Source organism: Chaetodon trifascialis, chromosome 21, assembly GCF_039877785.1.
Source record: "Chaetodon trifascialis isolate fChaTrf1 chromosome 21, fChaTrf1.hap1, whole genome shotgun sequence".
NCBI lineage: Eukaryota > Metazoa > Chordata > Actinopteri > Chaetodontiformes > Chaetodontidae > Chaetodon > Chaetodon trifascialis.
Window position 1 is genome coordinate 11,901,866 of NC_092076.1, and position 12,676 is coordinate 11,914,541.

At 42.0% G+C, this 12,676-nt stretch overlaps 1 protein-coding gene across 2 annotated transcripts in view; it reads left to right on the forward strand.

Annotated features, from left to right (window-relative positions):
* ankfn1b (ankyrin repeat and fibronectin type III domain containing 1b) overlaps positions 1–12,676 on the forward strand; it is a 107,037-nt gene that overhangs the window by 45,657 nt on the left and 48,704 nt on the right. The window contains exons 1-2 of one of the 2 annotated variants that reach the window (XM_070991350.1): positions 8,083–8,179; positions 11,527–11,567. Coding sequence is in view for 1 of the 2 variants with exons in the window: in XM_070991349.1 (XP_070847450.1) it covers positions 11,527–11,567 (41 nt within the window). In the remaining variant the exon portion in view is untranslated. Of the gene's footprint in view, positions 1–8,082; positions 8,180–11,526; positions 11,568–12,676 lie in introns of those variants that run through there. The other variant, XM_070991349.1, reaches the window with a different exon arrangement.

Sequence of the window (12,676 nt, forward strand, 5' to 3'; positions counted from 1 at the left end):
GGTTTTGAGGCGGATTTCTTCCACTGACAAGAACTTAGCCATTTCCTGTAATATCAGAAGCTTTATCAGGCGGCAAGAGGCCAGGCTGCTTTTATGGAGCCATTTTGGTGGAGATTTTAAATTGACATAATGAAATTCTGGCAGGGCGGGCAAGCAAACTTCCCCTTTTGCCTCTACGTCAGTACTGCTCATTTGCCTTACAGGCTTACCAAAAAACTGCCAAATCACACCGTCACTTACTGGCCAGTACGACGTGCTGTCAAACTCAGCATCCTTCCAGTGAAACTACACCGAATGTGAAGCATGAAAGGGTTGCTGTGTAGCGCCGTTCCTTTCCTCTGGACTCCCCATTTTTGTTGCTGCGCGATGGAGTCTGTGGCAGTATATTTAGGTGTACGGTTTGGGACAGGAAGAGGGGAAGCGCTGAGGTTATTTGATTGCTTCATTATGGTCATATATATGGCCATATATTTATGTACGTATACTTTGTTACGTATGTCATTACATGTACACCAGTGAGTGTTTGTTTGTTTGTGTGCATGTGCTTGTGTGTGTGTGACTGAGTAAAGAGGGCTCAGTGTTTGGACCACCCTGTGAGCTGGGCTGAGTGACAGCATGGGCCTCAAGACTCTTGCAGTACAGACACACACAGGCACACACACACACACCCAAGCACATACAGTACTCAAACACACACGTCAGCAAGCTCATTTTTCAACATGTTTTCTACTCTATTAATGTCTCATGACCAAATACATATCATGCTCCAAGGCAAACATGCTGTATTAAAATGAAATAAATCACTTTGGGATCAGGAGGGAACACACACTCTGGTACAACACTGTGCCACCCAGTAGTATCACAGCGAATGTACCTGCTGTTTTAACCCTGCCCCTACACTCCATATTTCTCAACACCTGATTTGAAAAGACAGGTCAAACATTACTGAGGCACTTTAGAAATAATATTTTCTCTTTCTCTGCTAACTTGAGGAATACATGTAAATGTGGTGATGACATAAAGCTAAATTGAAATGAATTGTTACTTATTTTCACACCGTTTAGACTGCAATTTGCCATTATTCACCAGTTGTTTCTCTTTATTCCAATGTTTCACTTGTAATGAATGGGGGCACGAGTCCAGTTATAGACCACAATGAAGTGCGAGCCTTGCTAACAGTGTATGTTTAGGCCTCGAGTCAGAAATTCAAAACAGGTCAGGCTGTGATGATGTCATTCATATCAAAGGCTTGTTTTTCTTCTTAACATTTCTTATTAGTCGGCGCCCTGCTATCATCTAGTGCACATGCCCACTCACTTACACTTCTGGTTTTAATATACTCCCAAGGACATTGTATAGACCGACGTTTCTTTTGTTTAGGCTTATACAAGTGCTATGCAGAATGGCTAGATTGGCTTAAAAAATCCATCACGTGCATTTGTGTGTGTGTGTCTGTGTCTGTCTGTTTTCATCCCTATCGAAATCTAATGCTCGTGTTTTTTTGGCCATTCAAAACAAGACTAATGAAGAAAATGTGTCGTAGCAACACATTTCTGCATGCTGTCGCTGCCGTGCCTGTCAGGTACCTCCGCAGTGTGATATTGGGCAGGAGAAAAGCCTGCAATCCATCCAAATACGATGTCAAATCTGAATTTTTATGGCAAGATGATAGATGAATAATTGAATTAATGCTTCTGTTTGACCTCTTAACCTCTCTTCCATGTCTCCTGCCTCCTTAGTCTCAGTTCTTATAGCTTAATACCATTATTGCATAGCGGAAGTCCTAAAAATAAGACTGCTGAGAGGCAACTAATCTTGTAACCTGATAAACCAGCCTTCTCAAATGAGAGGCCAGCATTAGTAATTGAGAAGCCGATGGGAGCTTTCTCTCATTACTCTCCAACTCATACATTACATCCTTGCTGCTGGGCTGTCCCTCTGGAGCAGCTAACAAATAAAACAGACAGCATTGAAAAGAAGCATCCCAGCTTGACTATCGCTGTCATATTTCATGCTTTTGGTACCGTAAGCTGGGCTATAAACACCTGTACCTGCTAGATTTAGTGAAGCATTTCCTTTGAAACACCATTTTTGTAGTCACACGTGCTGCTATAGTTTTGTTATTAGACACACACACTTTTATATGAAGGTTGCTGGCATTTCCATCAATGCACCAGTCATTAAACAGAGATCAGTCCACTTGTAGAGATAGCGATAGATGCATCACTCAATATGAAAATAGCCTTGCAACGTGCCGCAGAACGGGCAGCTGTTTGCAGTAGCATAAAGGGAAAGGAGGAGAGACGCTGGCCTGCTGCTTGGCTGACAGATGACTAGGGCCATCAAAGAGGATGAAGCCAGTGCTGCCTTCTCTCCAATGATTAAAAGCAGGGTCCACAGTAATGTCTGGATGGGCCATTTAAAACTAATGAGGGAAAATAAATAGCCATAGCCACTGGCATGTGTAGGTGGACTGAATATGTATCATATGTGTGTGTGTGTGTGTGTGTGTGTGTGTGTGTGTGTGTGTGTGTGTGTGTGTGTGTGTGTGTGTGTACACATATATGTGTGTGTTCCCATATGTGTCTATGTGTGTGTCAGTCTGACTGTCTTCGCAGCCAGCCTCCTCACTGATGTGTCACTGCCTGTAGATGTATTCTTAACGTCAGAATTGATCCGTGCAGTCATACGAGTTTAATTACCTTCGTCATATTTTACATGAAAATTGACTCACCCAGCGTTGCTGTAATTGACTGTTTATAGTATTGAGTGTGGTTCGCTCTTGAAGGCTGTAGGCAAGAGGCGTTTGATTTTATGAATGAGTCATGTTACTCTGGATATTTGTCCTTTCCTCATGCTGCGGTGACACGCACAGGCAGGAACGTGCGCACAGAGTGAGGTGGGTGACAGTAAGTGGACGTGAAGCACTGACACGGGGACATCAATTCATCCGAGAATCTGTGGGGCTGACAACAAAACCATCTGTTCTGATTCATCAGAGGTGAAGGTTGTTGTCCTCTGTGTCCACAAGTAAATTATGTACGTCATGAGTGACATCAGTACTGGATGCATTGTTTGTGTTTTTATTAGTCACTGTCATTACTTACATCTACTTCTCAAAGCTGTAACTCATTCAATCAAGCACTTTTCTTTTAGTTTTCTAAGATTCCTTTGCTAATCAGCTCGTTTCTAAACTGTTCAGCCTCTGTTTCAATTTGTACTATATTTTTCGATTTCTTCTGCAATAATTACTCTTGCCTCTTATTTTCTAATTTGCAGTTCTCTTCTTCTTTGTCTTCTCCTTCCCCTGTTGTCATCATCTTTTCCATGTTCAAAGTACGGCTTAGGCAAAGGCACAGACTCGCAGAGCTCCTACAACAAGCCACGGTTTTCTTTGTTGATAATCCAAGTGCTTGGCTGGATGATAGTACGTAAAGCCAGCACATCTTAACGGATTCCAGGCCCCCTTTCACAATGTGACTTTTTTATTATTACAAGTTGCATTTAGTGTCAGAGTTGAGTTATTTCTCAATCCGGTGCTCTTCCAAGATCTAATGGGCAATTATCTGTGGAGGAGAAGTTAATGGGTGTCCCATTTCACAAAGTCCCCAGTTATTTATGTCAATGAGCGCCATTGTGTGGAAACGTGGCAGACCCGTGCTAACCGCTCGACTTGTTTAGATTTTCTCTATGGAATCCCACACCCATTGTAAGCCAGCACTAACCACAAGACCAGTGTGTGTGTGCATGCGTCTGTATGTGTCTGTATGTGTCTGTATGTGTGTGTTTTACATGAGTGTTAAGTCCAGTTATGATGTACAGTTCCAGTGTGTATGCATGTGTGTGTTTATGTGTGTGTTTATGTGTGTGTAAAGACCAATGTACATAATTGCAAAGACATGATGAAAGTATATACTGACAGACAAATTCACACACACACACACACACACACACACACATCGGCCACCCTAGTACACACAAACCCGTATAAACAGACGTCCCGCCTCCCACATACACCACACACACACACTCACCACAGACACTTACACAAGCAGAGCTGTAGACCTACCACCACATACCCAGACACCCCCCTACACTCACACATGCACATAGCTTGATACCCACAGCCCCATATGCAGGCATCCCCTCATACACACACACACACTCTCACATACACACACACACACACACACACAGATCCAGAGACCCACCACCAACATCAACACCCACAGGCTCAGGCTTGGTGACATCATGGGTTGGATGACAGCACGTCTTCCAGCCCTATTAGTCTGATTGTAGGTGGCTCCGCCGCAGTGATTTATGGGTAAATATCCATAGTCTCTCTCTGGGTTGATTTATGAGCCATGTTTTGGTCCCTTTGGTCCCCAGACCACAAGACTAGGGAGGGGGAATCCTGTACAAATAATGACATTGTAAAACTGGAGACAGAGGGGGAGAAGACCCGCCCTGTCACTCTCTCATCACCCAGTGCTGTTGACATGTTTTGATTGGTCAGTGAAATCAGGAAGCATGGCACATGCATGTGTGATGCCAACTAAAACGTTCTCTTTCAGTCATCTTGTAGCTTCCCCTCTTTGCATACACCTGCCCGCCTGTAAATGTGGACCTGCTGAGCTGGCTGTTTCAGTTTGCGTCTGTCCTCCTGTTAGCAGTCCAGGCCTTCAGTCCATTTGCTGTCTTATTGATGTAATGTATCTGCCTGTCAGCTCTCCTTTGTCATCTGTTTTCTTTCCCTCTTTTGTCTTTCCCTCAGAAGTGTCTGAGTTTTTAAGAGCCCAATTAATTCTAACACCACAGTGGAAAATGGATTAGCGAAAGAAAGAAAGAAAGAAAGAAAGAAAGAAAGAAAGAAAGAAAGAAAGAAAGAAAGAAAAATAACACACTGTTCCTCCAAATCACTCTTGCATTCATCTTTGTTCAATGTTTATGGAGCATATTACAGTTTGTATTCTATTAAAAATGACACAGTTCTCTAAATGATTGAGCTCCTTGGCTTTTGAAACCTTTGCATAAACCCAAAAACATTTTGTGGCGATTTCTGAAATGTTTGTGCCCAAAACTGAGTGTATTTTTCAAATGTTTACCAATTTAGTTTAATTACACCAACAACTATTGTTGCATGCATGCATAATTTCAATTTGTTTGGCTTTCTCTCACCACCTTTCCCTTCTTTCTCCCATTTGACTGCCATTTTTTTTATTTGAATGGTTTCCTTTTCTTTTTACCTCTCCTTAATTTTCACCTTCTCGCCCTTGTTTTTCTCTCTACCAACCCGGTTCTGTAGGAGGCCCCCAGTTGACTATTACAAGCTGCTGTTTATAATTGGGTTGTGTTTTTTTAGATTAGCCTGCACAATGTTGCCCCCCATCCAAACATATCTGGCAGTCGATTAAGCTGTAAAACTGCACTGACAACAAGCAAGAGGGACTGTAGATAGCTGTAAATGTCATAAAACTCACACTTTGGTTAATTTACTTGCCAGTTGTCACTAGATGGACACAGTGTTGGAGGTGTTGTAAAGCTGTTTTACTTTTTGTCTCCAAGTATTTAAGCTTTATGTTGATAAATATCCTTTTACCTTTACCTGGAAATAGATTTGCATGTTTTTATTGCTTTAATTGCTTTGCGCCTCCATCAACATCACAATCTTTTTGTCCATCAATTCAGTGGAAATTTTTCTATTACAGTAATTTCCTATATATTTTTCTCACTCTAAACATTCACAGCTAAAGCCTAACAATAGTTTAATGATTGTTCATAGTAATTGTGTATTAATAAGTTATTAATAAGTGTTTATTATTATTAGTGGTAGTAGTATTACATTTTCGATGGGAGGCTTGGCAGTGCATAGTGTGTATCCTGAAGCCTGCTGTCACACTGTTCCTTTTAAACCCTTCCCAGGAGCCTGTATAGGAAGGATACACTGAAAGGCCACCAGGAACCCATTGAGAGCCCTTCAAGGAAGTTGCTAAATGTGTGGATGTGTGCATGTGTGAGAATGAGTGGTGTGTGTGGGTGTGCATGAGGATGTATTGGGATATGTGCGTAATGTGTGTGAGCTATAATTAGAAAAGCTCCTCCTGACTGACAGGTGTCGGAGCAACCCGCTGCGGCCCCTCGGTGGTGCATGCTGGGTGCCCACATCTCCTCTAGTCTCAGCCCCAGAAATTGGCAGGTGGATTTTATTGTTGAGAAAAAGCAAGGGTCGATGGAGAGATGGATGGACACAAGTAGGAAAGGGAGGATAAAAAAGGAAAGTATGACACTATTTCCTGTGTATCCTTTCAGAGCAACTCCAGCATGTTTGACATTTCCACCAGCAATGAGTAATACTCCCTATACCGCTCTGTGTTCATGCTGCACAGTACTCATTCAGTGGACAATGAGGTGGCAGAGATTTGTATGTGCCCACAGCCAGACACTGAAAACAGTGAGTCATAATATGCCATGCCAGCACCATACTTACACATACAGTGTACACACAGAGGCCACCTTCTGCAGTTACTCACAGTTGCACTAAAGGTCACCAGCCACTAAGCACATTGTAGATTTCACGACTAAATTGATTTATATTGACATTCACCAGAGCTGAAAGTCTAAGTGGGTGGCCTGCACAAGGAAGCATGATTTGCTACTGATCATAACCAGTGCTCTGCTTGCTGTTTTTTATGTGTCTGACAGTCCTTTTAAACCAATTCTCTCTGTTACCTGTCCAGTTTTGTTCATACAAGTCCTTAATGTAGCATGAATCAATAGTGTAAGATTCCCCTTGCACAGCAATTTATGGGATGCAGTGCCTTACGTCTTATGTAAAGGGCTTGTCTCGAGGATATCACAGGTCTGTAGGTCTCATGTGAGTCAGCTTTATGTGGGATACAGCAGTCAGATTCTGTACTCTGATGCAGAAACGTTACCCAACCTGCAGTGGGGGTAATTGCCCATGCTGAGGGAAAGGGTAGTTATGTTTTCTATCTAATATAAATTTTGTGGCTGAACACGTCCACTCTTGCTGTGTCTCTTTGGTTGTCAACATTACTGTGCAGCAGAAATATTTTATGTTTCGAGAAAAGCATCACCGTATATTGAATTAATGACACTGAATCTTGTTCAAATATGTATTTTTTTATCATCAATTACAGTATGCTGATGACTAGTTGCTATTTGTGTCTAATCAAAGAAATCCCATGTTGTGCTAATTTTTGTTCTTGCTATGCTCTGACATGCATAACGACATAATACACACAAAAATATTATTTTGACTTGTTCGTCAGCTTTAGACACCTGTGTACACCAAAGACAATAATTAGCAGCAGGGAGTTGCGGCAAAGTGCTGAAAAGGATAATTAGCTAATTGTGCCGTAACTGCTGACTCTAGATCTGAGTTGTCCTTCCAAACATAATTGAAAAAAACATCGCTGTTGTCTCATTATTCCTGCCTTTAATGAGCGTAAAGCCAATGAGCCAATACTAACCCAAAGATAAAATCAATGTATGTGCAGAAACGCTTTACTATTTAAAGTATTATGACAAATCGTCCAAGTGTGCTGCTGTTTAGCTTGCGTAAGTGCCACAGGTTGCACAAAGTGGTCCCTGATAAAGACAAGGAAGTGCACCTGTTTATCTCCATCCATCCATGACTCTCATCTGCACAACTTCTTCCCCTCCTGTAAACCTTTCCCCTGCTCCCCGTTGATCATTCTCTTCAGGCTACTGTGTCTATAATGAGCATTTCCTCCAGCCACCACCCTCCCCACACACACACCCCCCAGCACGCACACCGCCACCAACTATTCTCTCACTTTCTCCCCCTCCTCTCCTGTCCTCCCCTTCTCACTGTGCGCAGAATTGGAGAAGCTTATCACCTAGCAACCACAATTAAAGTACAACAAGTCAGTGGAGGTAGCAGCCACCATCGGAGCAAGCTTCACAAACCTTCGTGTGACCGACGGCTTTAGACAGAAAGAGAGGATAATAGAGAGAATTAGACAGGGAGGGAGGGAAACGAAGCTGGAGTTGAAGTCGGACAGGTGAACAGCAATTACAGCCTCCACCGTTACACCACAGCGAGGACTTTTGGTTTTGAAAACAAGAGAGAAAAAGAAGACAGGACGAGTAGAGTAAGGTTCTCCGACCGGGTTCACTTGGTGGAACTCGACAGGTATGTGCGTGCGCCTGGAATCAGTGGATGCAAAGTGAAGGCATTCTGTCCACATGTTGGTGTTTTTATGTGTATTCCTGTGTTTTTGTTCGCTCATGAGTCGGTATTTGAACAAAGCGGATAATGCTTTCGAGGCATTTCAAAGAATACAGCATATACTGCAAGCTGTGACGGAATGCCAAGTTCTGTTTTGTTTTTTGTGTTTTCGGTATCTGCTGTAAAGGTATGCGCTCACTCACCTGCTTCCATAAACACACATACACACACACAAAATGCAAACTTAAGCCTGTGGGTAAAACTGGAATCTGATGAATGCTTTTAGAACTGACTAATTAATTCTTATTTATGATTTGAGCCATATTATTGCATATGGTCACTCTTTTTTACGTTTTTAAAAATCTGTTGGCGCATAATATGTCCTAGACTTGGTGTTGGTGTTAATACCCCAGTATTAAGATAATTGACTGAGGTGTTGAGAATAGCTCTATTAGTTGTCAGGTGTGATGTCTCCTGCAATCATTGTCTATGGAAACATGCTGGCTCAGGGGGTTTATGCACCATAAAAGTGATAGAAATGATACAAGATGCTCAGAGAGAGAAATGTTTTGTATGAGACTACACATGAACTGTCGCTCCTGATTTGAACTTTGCTCTTTGGTATTGGTTTCTGCAGGCGTAAGTGGACAGAGGTGAGAGGGTTCAGATGGCAAGTTGTATGAAGACTGTTATGAGAGGCTAGGGCGCACATGGGCAAAATATCATTTGATGCCACTGATGTGTTGAATGATCACATCTAGGTAGGCTGAGTGATCAGTGGTGAAATCCACAGCATTTTAATTGAAGCTTGCTTCCATAACTTCACATACTGTAATATTTGACAGGATACTGTGCAAGATACTTTGTCACATGAGATAACATGGGAATGCTTGTGTATTTGTTTGTTTGGTCATAATTGTTTGTACTAGTGATTGACTGATATGGGTTTTTCAGTGACCAATATTTTAGTGACCAGAGCAGCCAATGGGCCATATATAACGCCATATCATGTTGTTGGTTTTTTTGCATCTGATAAAATACACCAATTAAATAATAATTTCAAATGAGACACAATTACTGAATATTTATTGAACACTAATGTTGTTGTTTGCTGTGTCTCTACTTGCTTAAGTAGATCTACACTCTGTCTGCAGTGCACTTATTTCATATCAAAGGATGTATCAAATAATTAAATGTCCACAGGTGATCAAAAAACTAAACTTCATTAAAGAGAGTTGTAGTGCACTTATTATTATACACTTTTCCCGTTATTTTAAAGCTGTAATAATTGGTTGATGAGCAGCTCCACTCTGCTTCAGAGAGTTTTATTTGCGAATTTCAGCTCTGTAACTGATGGATGCATAACTACCCATCTGTTTCCCAATAAGTTCACCATGTCCACTGCCCCCAAGTGGCCAAAAAAACACTGAAAACTCTGAAACTAAGCTACATCACGAACTTCAATAATGTAGAAATCCATCAGGGGATTATGCAAATCATAATGAGCTGAAATACTGCAGTTGCTTGTAATTCTCCTGCAAAGTAGACACTTTAGACTCTGCCTTCTAAAAAATTAAGCCCCTGGCTCCTTATTGATGCTCTGATGTTGTAATTAATTCATTCAGCCTGAAAGGTGGCTCTACAATAGTCCTCCTTCACCCCACACAGACCTGTATCTTTCAAATGCAGTACACCCACCTGCCCTCATCCCCATGGCAGAGTGGCACTACCTGAGGACACTGTGGGGGAGCTGGCAGGTGAAAGGTCAGTTGCTCTGTATGTCCTACCCTGTCCACACCAGGAGAACCAAACCCATATGCAGACCTCTACGCACAGAAGTCAATCGCTGGTCAAAATGTCACTGCACTGCACACATAAAAGCACACGCACATGCACATGCACACTCAGAGCGCCAGAGTAGAAGAGTCTCTCACTGGTCAAAATGTCACTGCGTTGCTCACATAAAAGCACACTCACACACGAACACTCTCACACTCAAAACAGCAGTTCCCTCTGATGTTCAGTTTGAAATTCAAAGGGATGGAATGCCTTTTTCTCACTTCTATTCAAGCATACACTTGCCGTACTGTACCACTTTGACGGAGAGACATAGAGGAAGACCTTGCACCAAACTCACTGAACCTCAGTAGATGTCCATTAATGGCTCCAGTGTTCTGACAAAATTGGAGACATTAGGTCTTATTTTCATGGTGCTCCAACTGTTATTTTCCTGACCTTGAAATTCACTTTACCTGAATTAGCCTCCTTGCCAAAGATGAAAATGCAAAACAGTGAAAGAATTTCGCTCATCAAATGTCTCCAGCCTCTATGTTATGTGCATGTATGTGTTGAGTGTCTGTGTGTCTTGTGTGTGTGCTTCTGTCTCTCTCAGTAAGTGTCACCAATGAGAGCTGTACACCTCCAGAAGGGGCAGACAGCAGCAGGATACTCTGTATGTGTCTGTACCTTTGTGTAGAAGTGTGAGTTTGTGTCATTGTGTGTGCTCTGCATGTGCGCCTATAATAAGTTGGCTCTGCCGGAGGGATGTGTTCAGTGTTCAGCTCTGCTTCAGATTGAGCAGAGCTGACAGGAAGTGTAGTTTTTGCACTTGGGAGTTTATGAACTCAGTTGACTCCATCATCGGTGAAACAGCTTTTAAACTCTCTTTTCTCCTCTCGCCTCACTTTTCTCCTCCTAATCGGACATGCATTTGCACACAGACACCACATTTTGATAAATGCATGTGAATAAAGTAAATCCAGTGTTTGTAACTGTAGCCAGGGAGCTAATTATTTTTCACCAGAGACAAGGTCATTACCCATGTAATTTCCTCTTACAGGGTGACATTAATCATTTGATCGGTGCTGCCTTGAAGTAAATGTCCAGATTAGTGGGAGGGCTGAGACATACATTAACTGTAGGTCACCCCGACTTTAATAAACAAAACTCAATTAAGGGAGAATGCAGGATATCTTGTCTTTGTGTTTGTGTAATTGGATCCTTTTTTTAGGCTAATTACAGTAACTTGCTGATGGTGTAATTGAGGCCAGGGCATTTTGCTATCCGTTATTACTGCCATCAGCTTTTGGTGTTCAGCTGTTTTTCAGGTACAGTAACTGGATTAAACCATCTGATTCAGCCAAGTTGACATGAACAAGATACTTTGGACTGTATGTACATGTATACTACATATGCCCCCTGACCCACCACATGGTTTTACATCACGTGTCGGAGTACTTAAAGATGGAGAACCACAACATGCCTGTCTTATGTGGTGATTGTAATGTCTGTTTTTTTCCTCTTATTTCCAGAGCCTGGGCTCGGCTGACCGGAAGGAGAATCAGCGTAAGAAGTAAGTCCCTTATTTCCCCTCCTACTCCTAATTTCAGCAAACCAGCAAAAGACATGGTGAAAATTAATGGCTCCCAGAGACTTATATAATCCCACCAATGGTTGGGTCTCTTGCCATGGTGGCAACATATTTCAAGTTTTCTAATACTAAGACACATGCTGCTATGAATGCATTCATTGGCTTACTGACCTCATGAGCATAACTGATTATTTAATTCTGCTTAAGAATATTAGGCAGCCAGGGTAACCCAGTTCCCAAAAAAAAACTAAAAATGACCTGATATGTCTGTGAGACGCCAGTGAATTCCAATGTGGGTGCGTGTGTGTGTGTGTGTGTGTGTGTGTGTGTGTGTGTGTGTGTGTGTGTGTGTGTGTGTGTGTGTGTGTGTGTGTGTGTCTGAAAAGGGAGTTAAGTCGGTCTCAGCTTGGCCCATAATCCATTCCATAACAGTAATACTCCTCAGTAATTCCACTTTTTCAGCGTGGCACTTTTCAAATCAATCAGAGCAGGAATTTGCTGTAAGTTGTCTATTGGAACAAAAGCATTCAGTGGTTTTGTATTTCGTACATATGGGTGAACTGTGGAGTTGTGTTGTGTCTTTCAGTAACTGATATCTCTACATTGACATCTTCTGTGGGTCTGTGATTCACACCCGGAACATTTTTGCTCATAGACGTTAACCACTGAGCCTTTTATCTTAGCTCATGTCTACTGAATAAACTGCCAGATGAAGATTGCTGATTCAACGTACCAGCAGGAGAGGATACACAATATTTCCCCAGTTTCATATTTTATCCTGCTTTCGTGAGAAGCCTCTCTGTTTCTGATCTGCTACATTCACGTCTTCTATTTGTCAATGCAAACCCAACACAGACTTTATATGAACAAACCTGCTGTGAATATATTGTCTTAGTCGCTTAGCAACCACTGGCTTTGCTAATTGCTAATTTCCTACTGTACTGTGTTGGGGACAATAATAGGACAAACAAAAAACAAGTGTTGTAATAGAAAACATTAGCATGTCTTAGATAACTGTTTGAAAAAGACAGAAACTGAACATTTGAGGTTGGCTTCAGACAGTGAGCACACAGTGAAAGACAAGTGAGGCG